At 52.1% G+C, this 21,351-nt stretch overlaps 3 protein-coding genes across 4 annotated transcripts in view; 1 reads left to right on the plus strand and 2 right to left on the minus strand.

Moving 5' to 3' along the window:
* Nucleotides 1-21,351, plus strand: part of LOC137454448 (zinc finger protein 585A-like) — a 301,011-nt gene that overhangs the window by 235,449 nt on the left and 44,211 nt on the right. The gene's annotated exons all lie outside the window — the stretch shown is intronic.
* On the minus strand, nt 5,416-8,566 carry LOC137454416 (olfactory receptor 14A16-like). Its single transcript, XM_068164457.1, has 2 exons — nt 8,476-8,566; nt 5,416-6,371 (listed from the first exon to the last, which is right to left on the minus strand). Exons 1-2 carry the CDS (start codon nt 8,564-8,566, stop codon nt 5,416-5,418), a joined length of 1,047 nt encoding a protein of 348 aa, XP_068020558.1.
* LOC137454321 (zinc finger protein 84-like) overlaps nt 16,271-21,351 on the minus strand; it is a 29,520-nt gene continuing 24,439 nt past the window's right edge. Inside the window, exon 2 of one of the 2 annotated variants that reach the window (XM_068164374.1) lies at nt 16,271-17,389. In XM_068164374.1, the coding sequence (XP_068020475.1) occupies nt 16,554-17,389 (836 nt within the window). In that variant the 3' untranslated portion in view covers nt 16,271-16,553. Of the gene's footprint in view, nt 17,439-21,351 lie in introns of both variants that reach the window. The other variant, XM_068164373.1, reaches the window with a different exon arrangement.

The following is a 21,351-nucleotide window of genomic DNA, read 5'->3' on the forward strand; positions in this document are numbered from 1 at the left end:
GGAAGTGCTGTTTGGTTGGTGTCCAGCAGCAGCTGGGACACTGCCCCTGGTGTCACAGCCACTGTGATTTTCCTGCCTGCTCTGCTCTGTGCTTGCTACTCAACATTGGTTTGTAGTTAGAGTTAGGAGGATGGCCAAGCAAGTCACACTGCTGCAGACATTTCCCATCATCAGTGTTTCCTGGGTGCTTTGTGTCACTGAATGGCATTGAAGAAGACTTTGGAGGCCAAGGAACCACCACATTTCCTTCCCATTCTGATTGGATGATGACATTCTCAGTTGAGAGGCAGAGAGACAAGAGGCAACCTCACAGCCACTCTCTGGCTGAGAGAAATATACTCAAGTCACAGAGCAGATTGTGGTGGCACAGTCCCAGTGTCACTGGAAACCTACTCAAGACCTGATGGGATTCCCCCTCCCCCCTTGCCTAGGTCGTGAACTAGCCCAGAGTAAGCCAGGTGTAGATCAGGACAGACAGAAATAGAGCACTGAGAGGTGTCCTTGGTGTGCTGCACCCTCATTCTCTCAGCCTTGCACTGCTCTTCTTATGGCTTGGGTGTTTGTCACCTCCTGCCAGCTCAGTGCATCTGTGCTTGGATCACAGCCAACAGGGAGGTGATAGAAAACTCTGGAGGTCAAAACCTTCAGGGTCTGTGCAAGTGGCAGAAGATCCCAGGATGATTCAGCATCCAAGGTTCACCTGATCAGAGAAACACCTGATGAAAGTCAATGATCTCCACCTCTAAAAACAGTGACCCTAAAGTCAGAGTCTTGGAGCTCTCCTGGGTCACAGCAGCTTTGTCCAGCATCTCCCCCAGTATGACATCTCTCAGGCACAACCTGCACCAAGGGCCAGCACCAAGTCAGACTACTCCAGGTTCAGTTCTCATCCTCTGAGAATGTTGAAGCTTTGTGAGGGTTTGCCCTGAGCTCCAGCAGAAAGGAACTGAACTCCAGGGCAGCCTCTCTGCCAGCTACCTCACCACCTCTCTGTGTCTTTGGACAGACACCTTTGCTGTCACCAGGGTCAAGGTTTCTATCTTGCACTGGACCCAGCCAGCTCTGTCTCTGTGTCTGCGTGCTTTGTGGTTGCATCCAGGCACAGCCATGGAAATAGATTTGAATTCAGGATCCCTTGCAGTCAGTCAGGGTCAGCCTTGTCCTTATCCACTCTGTCATTAGGTGGCTGAAAAAAATAAATAATAAAGGAGTTTTGTGAGGAGCACTTTGAAATCCTGAAGAAAACTGCAAAGACACAAATAGCTCTTAGGACACTTGGGGATCATTGCCTGAGCCTCACACACTGAGAGGAGACTGAAGGAATCTGCTCAAGAAGTCAGAAGCATAACAATACAAATATTAATTGGCCTCACTGAGGGCCATTAGCAACAAAGCCTCCCAAGGGTTGTCAGAGAAGCTCAATGGAGGCTATGATTGAAGGCAGACAAAGGCAAAGTGCAGCTGAACAAACCCTGGCCTTGGTTTATGAAACAGGGAGGCCAAGCTCTGACCCTCAGGCCATGGAAAGGCAGATCCTGAGAGCCTCCAACTAAAACTTCCTCTCAGCAGCCATGGTGGCAGAAGCTGCTGCCAGAAGGAAGAGGATCAAGACCTTGTTCCTGTTGAGCCTTTCAGCCCTGCCAGAGCCCTTGGCCATCCCTCCTGCAGGCTGTGCTACACTGTCCCATGCCTGCAGCTTTTTCCCTTCAGGCTGTTGACATCCATCTGGCTTCCCCATCCAGCTCTCTCCCTGACATTTCCACAACTTCACTCAGGGCTCTCCACTCTTGCTGCCTGTTCCTTGACACACAAAGGATCTCCAGACTCCTTCTGGGTCACCTCTTGCACCACAGCTCTACACTTTGAGTGACATTTCTTTGTCCTGGCCTCCACTCTGAACCTTTAAGTTGCACTTTCTGAAGGCTTCCTTCTGTGTCCACAACCAAGAAAACCTCCATCACTTGACACCCCCCTTCAAGCAGGTGCGCATCACCCCTGAGCCTTCACTTCACCAGGCTAAAGAAGCTCAGCAGCTTCAGGTTCTATATGGAGACTCCAAACTCCATCCAGGCAGATCTCCTAGGGAGGTTCTGCAGTATCTCTCCATTCCTCCAGACTAAGGAGCTCCACAGCCAGACACCAACATTGCAGATGTGGTCACAGCAGTGCTGAGTGCATGGGGAAGACAACCTCTGTGTCTGGGTGGCCACACTCCTGCTACCACAGCCCAGCTGCACTTGGCCTTCTACACTCTGCTGAGGCTCTGCTTCATCCCAGGCCAGTGCCCAGGCTTTTCTGCCTGGGCACTGAGCAGAGTCTCCATCTCCAAAGCAACAGCCAAGGCACCTCCCTGCTGCTGCCTCTCAGCTTGGCAGGCACAAGGGATGGCACATTCCCCAGCCCAGCCCTGGGCCTGCTGCTGGCCAATGATACAAAGGGATTGGAGTTTGCAGTGACCTCACACTCACCTTCTGACCATGTGCCTCCTCCTGCCCTAGGAGCTTCTCAGCCATCCCTGATGTCCCAATGCTGGCCCAAGGCCTCAGCCTGCATGTGGCCTGGCAGCTCACAGGCACAAGAAACCTTTCCCTGGCCTTCCAAGGCAGGTCCCTGCTGCTGCCTCTCAGCTTCTCCAGCAGCCACAGCCAAGCCCTGTCCCTGCTGCTGTCCCATCAGGCCCTCAGGTGGCAGGGAGGTAACAACCCAGCTCCAAAGCTCTTCCTGCAGGGGCCGCCAGGTGCTTAGGGACAGGGAGTCACACAAGTCCCTTGCCCTCCACATGCCTTCTGTTGGCCTGCTGGCAACTCTGGCAGCTGGGATCCCCAAAGCACAGAGGCCAGGGAAGAGTCAGGGGCTGCCCTCTCAGCTGCTGCAGCAAGAAGTGACCTCCCAGTCCCTTTCCTGCCCTCTCCCTGCTGCTGCCCTCTCAGCTACTGAGCCATCAGTGACCTCCCAGCCCTGCCCAGCCTTGTGGCTGTTGCTGTGCAGGAGGTCCTGAGGCACAGCTGAGCTGCCCATGGCATTGCCACTCACTTGCTCCTGGTGTCCATGAGCTTCTAAGCCACAGGCCACCTCCTACTCCTCTTCTTCTGGCAGCTCCCAGCCCCTGCCCTGTGCCAGGTGCAAGGATCAGTCAGGGGTGGGAGGGGATGCAGATGAGGGTCAGAGCACAGGAAGTCTGAACTGGGAGCCTCACCTTGAATACCTCTAGGAAGAGGCCTCAATCACCTCCCTGGGCCACCCATTCCAGTGTTCTGCCCCCCTCATAATGAAGGAGTTCTTCCTCATATCCAATTTGAATTTATTTTTCTCTAGTTTGATGCCATTGCCTCTCATCCTGTCCCTGCAGGCCTCTGCAAACAGTCTCTCTCCATCCTTCTTGTATCCCTATTCAGGTACTAGAAGGCTGCTATTAGGTCTCCCCAGAGCCTCCTCCTCTTCAGGCTGAACACCCCCAGTTCCCTCAGCCTGTCCTCACAGCAGAGCTGCTGCAAGCCCCTGATCATTTCTGTGGCCTTCCTGTGGATGCTCTCCATCAGCTCCATGTTCTTCCTGTGTTGAGGGCTTCAGGGGAGGTCTTACCAGAGCAAAGAGGCAGGATCCTCTCTCTCCATTTCAGGCCATGCTGCTTAGCATACAGCCCAGGCTCCCATTGGCCTTCTGGGATGCAAGCTCACACTGCCTGCTCCTGGCCAGCTTCTCCCCCCCCAGCACCCCCAAGACCTTCTCCTCAGGGCTGCTTTCTATCACCTCCTCTCCCAGCCTGTATTGATAGTGAGGATTGCTCCAGCCCAGCTGCAGGATCCTGCTCTTGCTCTTGTTGAACCTCATGAGGGTTACCTGGGCACCACCTCTCCAGCTTGTCCAGGTGCCTCTGGATGCCATCCTGCCCCTCTGGCATCTCAACAGCACCATCAGCTTGGTGGCATCTGCACACTTGCTGATGGTGTCTCCATCCCTCTGTCTATAGCACTGATAAAAATATCAAACAGGACAGGGTGGGATGAGTGGAATCAATTTGTACTGGGACAAGGCCTGCACTGTACTTGGAGATGTTAAAGGGACCCAGTCTGAACTGGGAGATGGCCCAGACTGGACTCTGGTGTGATTAGGGTATGGAGTTGTGACTGTGACAGGGCCCAGCTAGTGGTGGGAGGGTATTAAGGACCCCAATATGTACTGGGATGAGTCCCAGACTGTACTGGGATTTGGCCAGGGCACTCAGGTTGTACTGGGATGGTTCCCAGTCTGCCTGGGAGGGGGTAAATGGGTTCAGTTTGTACAGGGAGGGGTCCTAATCTGGTCCTGGCAAGGCTTCAGGTGGTGCAGCTTTTCCCAGGGGCAGGCACAGTCTGTACTGGGAAGGAGTCCTGATATCTGGTTTGCACTGGCAGGGAAGGAGTTGGTAGTGAGAGGGAGCCAGGGCTCCAACTTTGCCCTGGGATGAGACACTGTATGTACTGGCAGGAGATCAGGAGATGCAGTTTGTACTGTGAGGAAGCCCAGACTGTACTGGGTAGGACCAGACTACACATGAGGCAATATTTGAAGGGATGCAGAAAGTATTGGGAAGGGACAAAGATGATCCGGTTTGAGCTGGAATCTGTTAAAAGGATGAACTTTGTAATATATGGGGACAATAACATAGCTTATACTGGAAATGGGTCAGGACCCAGGCTGCAGTTCTAGAGGATAGTAGGATCCAGTTTGTACTGGGATGAGGCCACATCTGTACTGGGAGGGGTTAAAGGAACCATGGTTAGACTGAGTCTATACTGGAAGGGAGTCAGGGTATCCAGTTTGGACTCCGAGTAGGTGCAGTCTGTAATGGGAGGGGGTTGGGGTATGAAGGCATGAAGAGACCTCCTGTTCTGATGGCAGTGCTGCTCTGGAGCACAGCTCTGTCCCACAAGCAGACCTGGCCTGTCCCTGCCTGCAATCCTAGAACTGCCACCCAGCAGCACAGTGCCCAAGCTGCCAGAGCACTCAGGCCTTGCCCCAGCACAGAGGCTCAGCAGGAGGGGGTGGAAGGGCAGAAAGAGCAGCTGAGGACAGCCCAAGCTCTGGGGCTCCCTGGCACTGCTGCTGTGTTGGGACTCTGCCCCACCACCTCTACACACAGACATTGTCCTGCAGCTCCAGAGTAGCCTTGGAGGAAGGAACTCAGAGAAACAACTCCCTGCAACATCTTTTATTGTGTTGAGCACACACAGGGAGCACAGCTCCTCATGTCTGCAGCCTCTGAGTCACACCAGACAGGACAACACTGAACCAGAAATAGTCTGAAGAAAGACATTTTTGTGGGAACAACATTCTCACAACGGGAACAGCCCCAGCAGCAGCCAGAACTCCAGCAGCCAGGTTAAGCCTGTATTGAGTGACATCACAACTGCTCTGCAGGAGAAGACAAAGAGTTTATTGCTTCTGAAGGCATCCAGGGATCAGTTGGCTGAGGGCAGCCTTGAGCTCCTGGTTCCTCAGGCTGTAGATGAGAGGGTTCACTGCTGGAGGCACCACTGAGTACAGAACTGAAACAACCAAGTTCTGGGATGGGGAGGAGATGGAGGAGGGCTTCAGGGTTGCAAAGATGGCAGTGCTGAGAAAGAGGGAGACCACAGCCAGGTGAGGGAGGCAGGTGGCAAAAGATTTGTGGCGTCCCTGCTGAGAGGGGATCCTCAGCACTGCCCTGAAGATCTGCACATAGGACACCACAATGAACACAAAACAGAAAAAACCAAAACAGGCACTGACCACAATAAGCCAAAGTTCCCTGAGGTAGGATGTGGAGCAGGAGAGCTTGAGGATCTGGGGGATTTCACAGAAGAACTGCTCCAGAGCATTGCCCTGGCAGAGGGGCAGGGAAAATGTATTGGCTGTGTGCAACAGAGCATGAAGAAAGCCAGAGGCCCAGGCAGCTGCTGCCAGGTGGACACAAACTCTGCTGCCCAGGAGGGTCTCATAGTGCAGGGGTCTGCAGATGGCAATGTAGCGATCGTAGGACATGACAGTGAGGAGAAAATACTCTGCAGCAATTAGGAATATGAAAAAGAAGAGCTGGAGAACACATCCTGCATAGGAGATGTCCCTGGAGTCCCTCAGGGAATTCTCCATGGATTTTGGCACAGTGGTGGAGATGGCACCCAGGTCAAGGAGGGCAAGGTTGAGGAGGAAGAAGTACATGGGGGTGTGGAGGTGGTGGTCCCAGGCTATGGTGGTGATGATGAGGCCATTGCCCAGCAGGGCAGCCAGGTAGATGACCAGGAAGAGGCAGAAGTGCAGGAGCTGCAGCTGCCTTGTGCCTGAGAATGGCAGGAGGAGGAAGTGGGTGATGGAGCTGCTGTTGGACATTCCCTGTCTCTGGTCATGAGGCCCTGTCAAAGGAGAAGAAGGCAGTGACAAGTCAGAAGAGCATTCTCTTAGTACAACCAAAGGCCACAGACCCCCCCTGTCACACAGACTCCTGCTGATGCTTCTTCTTGGGGACTCTTCCTTCAGCTCCAAGGCTGGAGCACTGCTTGATCATGGCTTAGGGTAAAAGGCAAGAGTGGGAGAGCTCCCATGGATTCTAAGTCACCTGCTCTGCACCTCAGCTGGAGGGTGACCATGCTCCCATGTCACCCTGAGAAGCCACCAGACACTGCTGAGTGCAGAGGGATCCACCACACAGCACTCAGTGTCTCAGGGTCTCAGCATCCCACTTGTAGTCCAGGAGATACTTGGCTCAGTGTCCCTTGGAAGGCAGCACAGCCTGGATGGACACCTCAAGGATACAGCCAAGGCATGACCATGGGTGCTCTTGCAGTCAGGTCATTGCCAGCCTCACAGCCTGCACTGCCCAGAGCTTCCCAGGCTGCAGGACAGCTGGGACACCTCATTGCTGTGGCTCCACCTGCACAGGAGATCTCACAGTGTCTGTGCCTGACTCTGCAGCTGAAGCTTCCATGCCCAGAGAGCCATCAGCAACACAAAGAGCATCTCAGACAGGCAAGGAGAGGGACAGACAGACACTCAGGAATGCCTTCAGGTGAGGAGTGTAGGCACTTGGTGAGGTTCCCAGTAAAGCTCTGTGTGATGGTTTAAGAGCCTCAGCCCCTGCTCTAAAGGCACAGCTGAGTTTCCCTCCTCACCAGCCAGGTCAGAGACAGTGGAAGCAAAAATTCAGGAGAGGAGAGACTGGGTCAGGAACCCCTGACCTGAACATAGTCATGGAAAATGCCACTGGAAATGATCTGGAAATGAACTGGAGCTGAGAGCAGCCCTGGCCCACACAACAGCCCCTCCACAACAGAAGGACCCTGCCCTGCCCTGCACTGCCTTGCCCTGCCAAGGGTGGCTCCTTCCAACCAGAGTTTCTCCCCAAAGCAACATGAAGAGCTCCCTGGGGTGCTTGAGAGCTGAGCCTGGCATGCAGCAGAGTCCCTGCCCCAGCACACAGCCCCAGCTTTAGGAGGTGCCTCCAGGAACTGCAGCTGCACTGCCCTGCAACCACAGACTCACCCTGTCAGCAAATGCAGTGGCTTCTTCTCCAGTGAGCTCTCAGCATCTTCAGTCTTGGCTGCCTTGAAGCTCTCTCTGCCTTCTTCATCTCCCTGAGATGCCCTGGCAGTGCCCTCAGACCTGCTATGTGGTGCAGAGAAGCTGCTCCTGGCCAGAGCTCCATGCAGCCCAGAAGCCAGGCCCAGCTCTATGGTCAGCCCAGGGCATTTAAAGGAGCCCTGTGGTGGCTTTGGTGCCATGTAAACCTCAGGGACTGAGAGAAGGCTGATGAAACCTCTCCAGAAGTCAAAGTTAGAGTCAAACTCTGAAGTTTCTTGTAGTGTTAATAGGTTCCACTGGGGGACACTACAAGGAAAGTGTCTTCACGGTCTGGTGAGAGCAGAGAACTGAGGCAGTGCTGACAGGTCAGGACAAGCAGCTCAAGGTGGCTCTGCTGCTGAGGAAACCTGGAGGGGTTTCATTGATCCAAAGGGCCAAGCCCTGACCCTCAGCCCCTGGCAAGGCACATCCTGTCCCTCACCTGTGGCTCAGGTCTCTGATTCACCCTGTGAAATCATTTTTATCAGATGCTTTGTGCAGTGAAATCCTCTCCAATTATCTGCAGAAACCTTGGCAATAATAAGAGCTTCAGCAGTATTTAATGAGCCCCATGGAGTATTTGGGGCTGATTACATCATCCTTAGGTACTGCTAGGAGACTCTGCCAAGGTACTGCCAAGAAGCCTCTCAAGAAGTCCAAGTCAGAAGAAAACTCCAAAGTACCTTGAAGCACTGATTGGCCTCACTGAGGCTTCTTACTGACAAAGGCTCCCCAGGGACTCGTTAGAGCAGCTTGTTAGAGGCCAGGATTGCAGGGAGACAAAAGCAAAGTACAGGGCAGAAAAACTGGCCTTTGTTCTAGGAAGCAGAAAGGCCAAGCCCTGACCACTGCCCTTGCAATAGAAGAACCTCACAGCCTCAAAGCAAAGTTTCTCCTCACAGGCCTTGGTGGCGGAGGCAACTGCCAGAGCCAAGGGCACAAAGACGTTGGTCCTGTTTGGCCTCTCAGCCTTGCCAGAGCCCTTGGCCATCCCTACTGCAGCCTCTCCTACATTGTCCCATGCCTGCAGCTCTTTCCCTTTAGGCTGCTGACACCAATCTTTCTTCCCAACCCAGCTCTGCCCCTGCCACTTCCATCCCTTCCCTGAGCTGTCTCAGCTCTCCCCCTGCCATTTCTATCCCTTCCCTGAGCTGTCTCAGCTCTCCCTGTTATTTCCCAACACCTCTGGATGGCCTCATGCATAGCAGCTCTGCCCTTTCAGGGACATTTCTTTGGCCTCTTCTCCACTCTGAACCTTTCAAGCTGCACTTTGTGGAGGTTTTGGTCTCGTAACACACCCAAGGAGAGCTCCATCCTCTCTGAAACCACCCTTCAGCCATGTGCACACTGCTATGGCAGTGCTCTGAACCCCATTCACCAGTCTGAAGTAGCCCAGGTCCCTCAGATTCTCTGTCTGAAAGCCTGCACAGACTCCCAGTTGGTGGAGCAGGAATTGTTTATTGGCACAGAACAAGCAGTTTATACAGGAAAAATCCAGCAGGCTAAGCAACTCCCTGACATTCTTGCACCACTGCTGCTCATTGAATTTTCTCCTTTGATATGCAGCTGTCCATTGTTATCTTCATCCCATATCAGGTTAAGCTTCTCCAGCATGGAGGCAAGTGTCCTCCTGTCTCGCATTTCAGGTTGTTTACCGTAGTTAGCTCTTCTTTATCACCAGGCCAGCCTTCCAGTATCAGCAGCCTGTTGTTCTTTCTTGTCCTGAAACCTTCCATAGATACTTTCTGCTTTGCCACAACTCCCCATTTTTATATGGTTTAAACCAGCAGCCATCACTTGTATCCTGACCATCCTCCTGTTCCGAAAAGCTATGATTACAAACACCATGAACACTACAATTACAATGCCAATCACCACAAGGATTTCACCTCTAACCCACACTTGTAGATTCAGACCTGAGAACCAATTGTTTGGATTCAAGCAGCTGAGATCTTTGTTCAGTGCTTGCCATGTTGAATCCATCCTCACCTGTTGTGTATTTGCTAATTGCAGTTCCAGCTGATGCTTCAATGTTTGGACATTATGTTTCAAGGAGCTATCAAAGGCCCCTTGTAAATGTGACCTGAGTGAGTTCCAATCATGCTGAGAGTCACTCCAAGACAAGGATGTTACACACATTTCCTGCTTGTGATATTCCCATCACACTGCAGCATTATATGGGTCTGCAAGGCAGCTTGTTGGTCTCCTAACCAAACAACGCTGGCCTCAAGCATGCATAACCTTGCCATTATTTTCTCATCTATAGCTTCCTGCAGCTGTAAATCATTTGTCACATTGGTTAATAAAGTTCTCACTGTGTCCACAGTTTGTATGCCTTTGTCAGAGCTGTAACTGAAGCAGCTGGGGATGCTAATATTATCACAGCTGATATTATAGCAAACATTAAGCATCCCACAAATCTTTTTGTCCTTTGTCCAGAATCTTTTAGTCCCTGGTCTAATAGCCTGAGAACATGATCCAATCCATTCTCACTCTCCCACCCTCTTGTCATATTCACTGGGATCCATGCCTCTGCCCTTCTTTGAAAGGGAATGATCATGCTCCACTGATCAATGTCCTTACTGTAATGGGTTGGGGCAGACCCCTCCCCACCATGGGCAGAAATAATGACTCAGACAAAGGGATTGCAAAAGTGATGGAAAGTTTAAACAAAAAAACAATAAAATCAGCAATGAAAGTTGTACAGAGAACCACAAGCACCGTGACAAAAGAGAGAGATCCCAGAACATACCCAAGAACATCCCATCCCCACCTGGGGGTACACCCAAACCCCCCCAGGGCTCTTTCCTCCCCCCGCAACCCAGCCTTGGGCCTAGGCAGGCCCAAGGGAGGCAGCTCATGCCATTTTACCTAGGCAGCAGCAGGGGATAAAAGAGGAAGTGAAGACCTCATGTGGATATTTTATAGGGGAGCAGGGCATTATGGGAATGCAGTACCTGGTTTCCTGTGACCACCCCCCTGGGCTGGGCCCACCCCTTGGGACCTCCCAGGTGTGGTCTGTGCAGTGGCATCTGGGCCAGCACCCAGCCTAAACCACCACACTTATCAATAATACAAGTCTTAAAAGTAATATTGCTACAACTAGGATGATAAATGCTTGATTCGTTATAGATTATACAATCAAGAGCTATTCCTAACACCTATGGGTGGGTAGTACACACAGTAGCAAAGGAACTATGAAGTACAGGTTCTACTAAGATGCCTTTACACCTACGAGGTGGTGGAGTCACCATCACTGGAGGTGTTTGGGGGGAGACTTGATGGAGTGCTTGATGCCATGGTTTAGTTGATTAGATGGTGCTGGATGATAGGTTGGACTCCATGATCTTGAAGATCTCTTCCATCCTGGTCTATTCTATTCTATTCTATTCTATTCTATTCTATTCTATTCTATTCTATTCTATTCTATTCTACTCTACTCTACCCTACTCTACTCTACTCTACTCTATTCTAAATAGTTCTCTTTACCAATGGTAAAGCTAACCTCCACAACTGTTTCCTTATCACAGTTTCAGTACCATTCCATGAGAGCTGTGACACAGGGCCTTCCCATGATACACAAGGTGATTTTATCTTTGTGGATTCACATCAAGAGATACAAGAGTTAGCCTCTTACACCACCCTGTCAATCAAAGATAGAAGCAAGAAAGAAAGAAAGGAAGGAAAGAAGTTTTAAACAATTTTTACAATAGACATGAGTTTTGATTGGCTAATGGCACCAATCTGTTTTGCACCATCATTAAACACCAACTGCATATTGGACACTACATTTTTAATCAGTTATGCAAAATTACACAAGGTAAAAGAGTAACAATGCTGAACCCCATAGCAAATAGGACAAAATTAGTTTCATCCCTGTTCCTCCTGGAAGTCAGGAGAACAAATCCATAACCTACACCCTGCCCCAACAGTCCTTCAGTTGGAACTGAAGTGAGAGCTTCCTTCCAGATTCAAATGTATCTGCAGGGATAGGAGGAAGGTAGAGTCCTGTGACCGGTTGATGTTGTCCCCTTAAGAAAGGGGATATGGTGGACGGAAGTTGGTAAACGGAAAGAACGGATCTAAACTATTTCATTGGTGAAGTGGGAGGAAGCACCTTCCGAACTGGGACAGCAGGAAGGTATACTGGGCTTTCCTGCACTTTTCTGCAGTCTTGCTTCCACCTCTTCTTCAGGCAGCAGCTTTCTGTGCTGGGCTTTCTGCCAAGGCTTCGGCCTTCAAACTGACAAACCTGATAAGGCCTGTATTAACTCCTTTCCAATTAACACAAACTGCTTCTAATTTTTTTTTCCTCTTTCTCTCTCTTCTCTAACCTGCTCTGGGGAAGAGGGGGAGAGCGGAGGTGGGGAACCCCCTCAGCAAGGGGGGGGGGGGGAACCCTCATTTCTGTGTTACTCTGTTATATATCTTTGTATATATTGTAAATATTGTAAATTTGTATATATTCCCCTGCATATCCTACATTGCTTTGTAAATATAAAGCTCCACTGCTTTGCTAATTCAGCTTGTGAGTTTTTTTTTTTCCCTTTCCCTTCAATTTTCTTTCCCTTTACCTTACAAGGGGGGAGGGAGGAGGCTTCTTGGCCTTACCCTTCCAACCCATCACATTTTTTTTTATTGGCGTACCCAACGTGCGGCAGATAATTAGTTCAATTTATTATTTGATTGATTTAGTGTTTTCCAGCTGAATTAGCAAGCATGAAGGTGTTGTGGTTCGTGAAGCGATTATTCTTTTCAATTTTTGGGGCTCTGGTTTACAGATATTGTTTGGGTTTGATTTTGGATTACCTGGGCAAATATTTGGTGCGGACAATTTATATGTGGGTTATGTATAGAGTTAAATTATGGTATGGAAAATGTATTAATTTATTATGGCCAGTGAGATGCAGGAATGTTACCTCCACCACTCTCCCAATTGAGATAAAGGGTTTTAAGATTCCGCCTGAGGAGAGAGTAACTTTAGGTGATGCCTGGGATCCAAAAGTGATTTATTTGATGTGAATAAATCTGTTGCTGGTGATGGTAATTGCATATTTACTGTTCTCTCTGCGGCGAGAGAGAAAGATATCCAAAGCTTGTTTTGTTATTAAAACGAGATCAAAAAGAAAACGCCGTGGCTCTGGATCAGTCCCAGAGTCATCTAGTGATGAAGAGTGTGGGGAATCTGTGTCAGTTAAAAAGAAGGCTAAAAAGTTAATTGGTAAAGCAGCTCTAAATGACCCTCCTGATTCTCGCAAGCTGCCAAGGGCATCGGCTGCTATCAACATGGCGCCTACTCCTTCTCCCACTCCTTCTCCTTCTTCTTCTTCTCCGTTGGCCATTAACGGAGCAACGTCACTTCCGCCCACTCCCTCGGTGGGACCGGAAGTCACTGCCCCAGCAGCTGATTTATCTCAGGACCTGTCAGCTTCCATTAAGGTGGCTGTGAATTCAAACACAGCTCCAGTTAAGGTGGCTACTTTAAAGACTAGAAGTGGAAAGGCCAAAGATGGAGAAGAAGAGGTGGAGACTGATCCTGGTAAGGGGCCCTCTACTCTAAAAGATCCTGCTCAGGAGGAAGAGTTGTTTTAAAGATCTAGCTAACCTAGTGAGATCAAAGCAGGATACAGATGAAGCTAGGAAAGCAGCTGGCAAAGGTGGTTCTCAGCTTAAAGAGATCCTTAGGAGAATGACAGCAGGATTATATGGGCAAAGAATTCAGGGAGAGGAGGAGGAAGATGATATTTCAGAATGTTCTTCTCCCCGCGAGGAATTGCGAAATGTCCGTAAAGATTTCACCAGGGCAGATAAGGAGCCAGTTCTAGCTTGGCTTAGTAGGTGTTATGATACAGGTGCTTCAGCTCTAACAGTTGGAGACAAGTCAGCAGCTCAGTTAGGAACTCTCTCGAGGGATAATGGAATAGATAGACATCTAGGCAGGGCTCTCTGTAAGGTTAATCTGTGGATACGCCTTTTAATGGCGGTTGCCCTGAGATATCCTTCCCGAGATGATCTTCCATGGATCCCTAAACCCTGGACTACCATAGATGAGGGAATTAAGCGCTTGAGAGAATTTGCTGTTAGAGAGCTACTCTGTGGTGAACATGAAACTCTGAATCCTGATGACATTCCTGTGGGTATTGGTCTGGCTAAAAAGATCATCAAACCTGCTCCTTCTAATTATGCAAACATTCTGGCAAGCAGAATTGTGTCAAGAAGTTATGGTGGAGCTTCTCCTACGGTTGGCCAATTCAGTGATCAAATGAGACAACTGGAGGACAGCATGACACGTGGTTCTTTGGTTTCAGCCATTGAGACTCTGGAAAAACTGAGAGTTGCATGAAGGATCTGAAGGATTCCATATCCCAATTGGCACAGAGATATAATTCCAATTCTTCCCCCAGGTGGATACAAGTTTCATCTGTGAGGAACAGACATCCCCCAAGGAGGCCATTCCAAAACAGAACAAACCAAAACAGACCACCAAGGCAGTCACGTAGGACTGTTTGGATAACTCTGCATCTCTCTATGAAGAACTTCTTCCTAACATCCAGTCTAAAGCTCCCCTGGTGCAGCTTGAGACTGTGTCCTCTTGTTCTGGTTCTGGTTGCCTGGGAGAAGAGACCAGCCCCCACCTATCTACCACCTCCCTTCTGGTAGTTGTAGACAGCAATGAGGTCTCCCCTGAGCCTCCTCTTCTCCAGGCTAAGCAATCCCAGCTCCCTCAGCCTCTCCTCATAGGGCTTGTACTCCAAATCCCTCCCCAGCTTTGTTGCCCTTCTCTGGACACCTTCCAGCATATCAACATCTTTCTTAAACTGAGGGGCCCAGAACTGGACACAGGACTCACGGTGTGGCCTAACCAGTGCTGAGTACAAGGGCACAATGACTTCCCTGCTCCTGCTGGCCACACTATTCCCGATGCAGGCCAGGATGCCATTGGCCCTCCTGGCCACCTGGGCACACTGCTGGCTCTTGTTCAGGCAGCTGTCAATCAGCACCCTCAGGTCCCTCTCTGTTTTGGAGCTCTCCCGCCACTCTGACCCCAGCCTGTAGCTCTGCATGGGGTTGCTGTGGCCAAAGTGCAGTAAAGTTCTCCAGTCTATCAGCAGGCACATGTGTCACATCTCAACTGGTCATTCTCTACTGGCATGTGTGTCATTAAGGCAAAGAAGAGGTCAAAATAACAAAACTATATTTTAAAATGTGTACTGGAGCAGAATGACCTCCCTGCTCCTGCTGGCCACACTGTTCCTGATACAGGCCAAGATGCCATTTGCCTGCTTGGCCACGTGGGCACACTGCTGGCTCATGTTCAGCCTACTATCAACCAGTACCATCAAGGTAGCTTTCTGTCTGGCTGAACTCCAGCCACTCTGACCTCAGCCTGTAGCACTGCATGGGGTTGTTGTGGCCAAAGTGCAGCACCCAGCACTTATAGGGACTCTGCCTCCAACCACATGGAGGGGAGAGACAAATTGGTTGGTTGGATCACACAGAACCAATGGCCTGGCAAGTTGAAGCCATGAGAGGATAAAGCTTTAGTAGATACAGGTGCCCAGAGTGCTCTGACACCATCAAACCACAAGGGGTGGAACCCTCCTGTGTTTCTGGTGTGGCAGGAGGATCCCCACACCTGGATGTGTTGGAAGCTGAGTACTGGGATGCAAGCCACAGTTTGCTTTCACTTGGAGGCATGGAAGGAGTCACTGGACTCCATTGCCCCAGAGGTGGAAACACAGCCCCAGCATTTGCAGCATTTGGACTGGGCATGGACTGATCCAGACTGTGCTGGAACAGAGTGGAGCTGCAAAGCACCTGCAGTGAGCAGCCCTTTGGGTACTGCAAAGAGACCTCCTGTGGAGTGAGAATGGACAGTGCCTGAGGTGTGCTGCTGATTGCTGCTGGGCATGGTGCAGGTGGCACAGAATGAGGGCTTGGGAATGTCAAAGGTTAAGTTGAAAATTTTCTGCCATTACTCCACACCATCCTGCCTCATGTCACCTTCACAGGGACAGTGCTGGCTGGAGCAAAGTACTACAGGGTTTGAAATTCAGATGGCAACATGGGAGGCTTCCTGTTCTGGTTGCTGCTGTTGGGTTCTGGCTCTCAGGTGCTGGCTCTTTGCTGAGGGGGAGGGCTGAAGGGGTTTAACTCCTGGCTACTGCTGCTGACTGCTGTGTTTCTTTCTGCAAACAGCCTCAGGTCAGTGTGCATTATGGGATCTCCTTTGGATTCAACTCTTTTGAGCTTATCACAAGTCCTTATCCCAGCCCAGAGGGTTTTTTGATTCATGTGTGTATTTTTCCCTCACTTCTGTTTTGGGAGGGAACAGACAGCTTAACCTCTTCTCAGCTCTTCAACCTGTTCCAGCCCCAGAGTGGAAAGCCAACAGAAGCTTTCTGAGTTCTTCCAAAGATCTCCATCATCTTCCCCCACACCTTCCAAAGATTCCAAAAGTCACTCCTAGGACCATCCAAATGCCAAACACCTAAGATCACCTGAAAACCCCTGAAGAATGTCTCTGAGATGCCCCTCAAGACTCCTCTGAGCGCCTCATTGTCCCCTCCCTGAACTGGGCACACAGCTCCACCCCATCCCTTGGGAGCAAATGCCCCCAATATTCAGGCATTGAGGCAGGGATATCTGAAATAAAAGCAAACAGACAGGATTTGGGTAACTTTTGGGTTTTATTGAGACAATTGGTCAATGGACATAGGATTTTTTACCCCAGGGAGACACAAAGCATTGGGGAAGAACCAGACAGACCCTGGCAAAGCCCTGCCCACCTCCACTGGGAGCTCCAGCTGTGCTGACTCAGCACTGTAATTGTTCTCTTTAGCAATAATTGGTGTTCCGAAGGGCAGGAGGTGTTTGTTGCTGCTGGTGTCCCCAGTCCCTGAGAAATGCAAAAGAAAAAGGGATGATTTTGGTGCTCGACAGGCCCTCTCAGAGGGGCCGCAATTACCCAACAGATTCTAGGTGGATTTATGCCTCCTCTCCAGTGCAGGCTGCTCTCTGGTGTGGGTGCAGCGGTGCTTGCTGAGGGATCGCTTCTCGGTGAAGCTCTTGCCACAGTCAGCACAGGTGAAAGGTTTCTCACCAGTGTGGGTGCGGTGGTGGTAAATGAGATAGCTCCTACGGCTGAAGGCCTGGCCGCACTCAGCACAGCTGAAAGACTTCTCGCCAGTGTGCACACGACGGTGCTCTGTGAGGTGTACGTTCTGGGTGAAGCTCTTGCCGCAGTCGGTACAGCTGTAAGGTTTCTCACCATTATGGATGAGTTGGTGCTGGATTAATGCAGTACTCGTGGTAAAGCTCTTGCTGCACTCAGCACAGGGGAAGAGATGCTCTCCAGTGTGGATGCGGCGATGGATGGTGAGAGTGGAGCTGCGTTTGAAGTTCTTGCCACAGTCCCTGCAGGTAAAGGCCTTCTCACTGCTGTGGGTGAGGTAGTGTTGCATAAGATGAGAGATCTGCCTGAAGCGCTTGCCACAGTCGTCACAAGAGAATGGTTTCTCTCCAGTGTGGGTGAGGCAGTGCTGGGTGAGACTATAGCGCTGGGTGAAGCGCTGACCGCAGTCAGCACAGGTGAACGGTTTCTCTCCAGTGTGGGTGTGGCGGTGATCGGTGAGATGACTGCTCTGGGTGAAGCTCTGACCACAGGCCACACAGACGAATGGTTTCTCTCCAGTGTGGGTGCGGCGGTGCCGAGTGAGAGTGCCACGCTGGGTGAATCTCTGTCCGCAGTCAGCACAGGTGAAAGGTTTCTCTCCACTGTGGGTGCGGCGGTGCTGGATGAGCTCGGAGTTCCAGCGGAACCTCTTGCCACAGTCACCACAAACGAAGGGCCGGGTGCCAGGCTGCGGGCAGTGGTGCTTCACTAGCTCTGAGCCACCTGGGAAGCTCTGCCCACACTCAGGGCACTGATTCAGCTCTTTGGGTGACACTGAGGGACCTGCTCTGGCTTCATCCTCCTCCATACATTCCTCCTCCTCATCCTAGTCACCTTCATCATCCTCATTATCCTCCTCTTCATAGCTGTCATTCTCAGCATCATCCTCCATCTTGTCCTCTTTTTCCTCCTCATCCTCCTCTACCTTGGGACTGCACATTGGCTTCTCTAACTTGATCTCTGGGTGCTGCTTCTCCTCCCAGCTCTTGTCTGGGTCCTTCTGTGAGGCCATGCTGTGGCAGGAAGGGGTCACAGCTCTGCAATAGGGAAGATGGAAGCACCTGAGCCCAGGACCTCAAACCCTCAGATCCTGCCTGGGTCATGACACTCCCTGACTCCCAACACCCAGCTGGAGAAGAGAATGCAGAGGGGACCTCAAACCTTCAGTTTCTGCCACAGTGTGGGTTCAGACCTTTAATACCTGTACTGAGACCCCAGGTTCCTGTGATCAGTGCCCTGAGGTTCCCTGGGGCTTACAAGTGGTCCCACTCTCCTCGAGCCTGGTGGCATTGGCAGGGGGGATCCTGGCCCAATCTCTCCTGGCTCAGGCAATGGAGGCAGCAGCATTGACCAATGAAGACCAAACCACCTTCAACCTTCTCCCACCACCCACCACATCCGAACCCCCATCACCTCCTGCCACACAACTGACCCCCACAAGCCTGGGGAGTTTCCAAATTCCAACACCTGATGAGCCTCAGAACCCCTGGAGGGGTGAAATGTGGTGGGCAGGAGGAGGCGGAAGAGGCTGGGAGGTGCCCCAGGACTCTAGGATTCTGGGGGCTGGGGTCCTGCTGTTGCCCCACTCTGGGTTTCTTACCTCTTGGGCTGCTCCAAGGGGCAGATCTGCAAACTCTGCTTTTCCACACCACACAGAGGCAGGGATGATGGAGAGAGAGGGACACAACTCCTGCCACAGAGAAGCAAAGGTCTCAGAGAGCACTGACCTGCAATGGATGGCTCAGCACTGCCCAGGACCAGGCAGCACAGCTCAGCCTTGCTGGGGGCAGCTCCCAAGACCAGCAGCACAGCCACAGCACACAGCCAGGGCTGCTCAAGATGGGAGGCCTCAACAAGTGCAGACTCAGCTCCTTGCCCAGCACACAGCTGCAGGCCAGCACCACAACACAGCTGCCTCCACACAGCCTCTCCCAGGCCTTCCCTGCAGCTTCCTCCCACTGCCTGCCCAGACCTCTGCTGCCTGCAGCTGCCTTTGACAGCAGATCTTGCTCTGGACCCAGCTCTCCTCCCTGGCTCTGCCCCCACCACACTCACTCTATGCCCAGCTCTGCCCTGCACACGCCTCTCTGCTGGTCACTCCCCAAGAAAAGATCACAGCAGCCCTCAGGACACACACAAAGGGAGCTTCATGCTTTCTGGAGGTGCATCAAAGGGGGAAGGGACTTGGGCAGCTTCTTGCTAAACATCTTCAGCCCTCACTGGGATGCTGGAAGAGTCTCTGGCTCCTGCCCAAACCTCACACCTCCAGCACCCTTCACACACCTGCAGCCCAAAGAGACTCACTGGAAAGGGTTTGGCTTCCTTCTCTCCCTGACCATTTCTCTCAGCTTGCTCTTTGCAGTTCTCCTGGAGCTGCCACTCCACATCCCCAAGAGAAAATGAGGTTTGATGGGAGGGCACAGTGCCCATGGGCTGCTGTTCATCTCCCAGCTGACACAGGCAGAGCTGCAGCACAATTCACTCCTTTCACCTCCTCAAATGCTGCCAGATTCTGCCATTCCCTGCACACACATTTGCCACCTGGGCCCTGCATCCTATCCCCTTCTTGGGGGGACAAGGCCTAATTCCTGCCTGAACACACCCAGGCCCTTCCCTCATTCCCAGCCCATCCATGTCCCTACTGCCTTGGCTGTCCCATGGCCCTGTGTCCCCCACCTCCACTGCCACTTCAGCTGGAAGGGTGGAGTGGGAAATGCTGTGGCTGAGGAAGAATCTAAGGAACTGGGCTGGAAGCAGCAGCACAAGAATGGAAGGGGCCTGAGACTAAAGGCTGGGATCAGCTGGAGGGCTGAAAGAACAGCACCAAGCCAAGGGGGGGTTACAGATGAGGGCTGGGGAGGGACCCTGCAGACACCTCAGGCAGGATGTGAGGAGAGGAAGGGGGACAGAGAGGAAGTGAGACCTCAGGTGACTCCTGCCATGGGGGATGGCTGGGCTGTGTGGCTAGGAGCCCTGAGTGCCTGCTTGGGCTGTGCTGGATGTCAGGAGGGGTCAGGGGACTGTCCTCAGCCAGGAAGGGTTAGGGCCTTTCAGCTTCTGGGGTCAGCTGCTGCCAGCACCATTGGAGGTAGGAGCCAGGCAGAGCCACACAGCTGCTGAACTAAGCCCTCCCACCCCCTGCAGCCTTCACCCTCCATCTCTCCATCCAGTGCTCCAGCTCCACTCACTTGCTGCCCCCTCAGAGTCCCAAGGGTCCCACAACATCACCAGGGCTGATCTTTACAGCCAGTAGGTTCCAACAGAAGTCCCTGGATGAGAACATGGAGAATCCCTGTGGTGGGTGGAAGGCACTGGGATGTCTTACACCAGACAGTAGAGACCGCCAGAAGGGACAGCAGAGTCCAGAGGGACACCACAAAGTGTCATCTATCTCATTTCATCCCCACAAGGCCTGCACCCACTCTCTACAAAGGAACAGCACAGGATCTCCAACCTCCTTTGCCCTTCCTCTCTGCTCCCAGGAACATCTTCTGGCATCTCTCTCTGCAGAGGAGCTTTGAGGCCTTGGCAATGCTGCCAACTGCGGCCTGCAGAGGCCTGGCTCACCTGGGAGCTGCCTACCAGAATCTGTAACTGCAGCACTTGGGTATGGGGGAGGAGGGGCAGAGAGGCATGGGGGAGGGGGAAGGCATTTGGGGCCTGGGGTTCTGGCCTGCTTTGGTGGAGCTCTGGAGGAAGCTTTGGCCTAGGGAGGTTGCTTGGCTCCCGTGGCCCAGGCACACTATGGATTGTTGTGGATTTGATGCTTTGCACTGTAGGATGCAGCTCTGAACAGCACAGCCATGGAAACTGCCCAATTCTATCCAACCCTCTGGCCACAGCTTCGCATCAACTCCTTTCACAAGGCTCAGAGAGAGCCTCTCTGCCTCCTGAAACCTAAGGCAATACCCTGCAGAACAAGTTGGAGGAGCTCAAGGGGACAAGCTGCAGAGGGGGCCCAGGGCAACCTCCTGAGCTTCAACAAGAGCAAGGGCAGGGTCCTGCCCCTGGCCTGGCACAATCCTCACAATCAGGACAGGCTGGGGGAGGAGGGGATAGGAAGCAGCCCTGCAGAAAAGGACTGGGGGCTGCTGCTGGACAAGAAGCTGGACAGGAACAGACAGGGGGAGCCTGCAGCCCACAAGGCCAAGGGCAGCCTGGGCTGCACCAAAAGCAGCAGGGCCAGAGATGGACAGAGGCCATCCTGGCACTTGGCTCTGCTCTGCTGAGACTTCACCTGCAGCACTGCAGCCAGCTCTGGAGCCCTCAACACAGGAAGGACATGGACCTGATGGAGAGGGCCCAGAGGAGGGACACAAAAGTGATCAGGGGCTTGGAGCAGCTCTGCTACCAGGACAGGCTGAGGGAGCTGGGGGTGATCAGCCTGGAGAGGAGAATACTCTATGGAGACCTAAGAGTGACCTTCTGGTACCTGAAGGGGACTACAAGAAGGCTGCAGAGGGAATCTTTGAAGCCATTGCCTCTGGTCCTGTCCCTGCAGGCTTTGCAAACTAGAGCAGAGCAGATTGAGATTGGAGGTGAGGAACAAGTTCTGCACCAGGAGCCTGCTGGAACACTGCAACAGGTTGCCCAGGGAGGGG

Source organism: Melanerpes formicivorus, unplaced genomic scaffold (assembly GCF_026170545.1).
Source record: "Melanerpes formicivorus ecotype bairdi unplaced genomic scaffold, bMelFor1.0.p_v2 SCAF_80, whole genome shotgun sequence".
Classification (NCBI taxonomy): domain Eukaryota; kingdom Metazoa; phylum Chordata; class Aves; order Piciformes; family Picidae; genus Melanerpes; species Melanerpes formicivorus.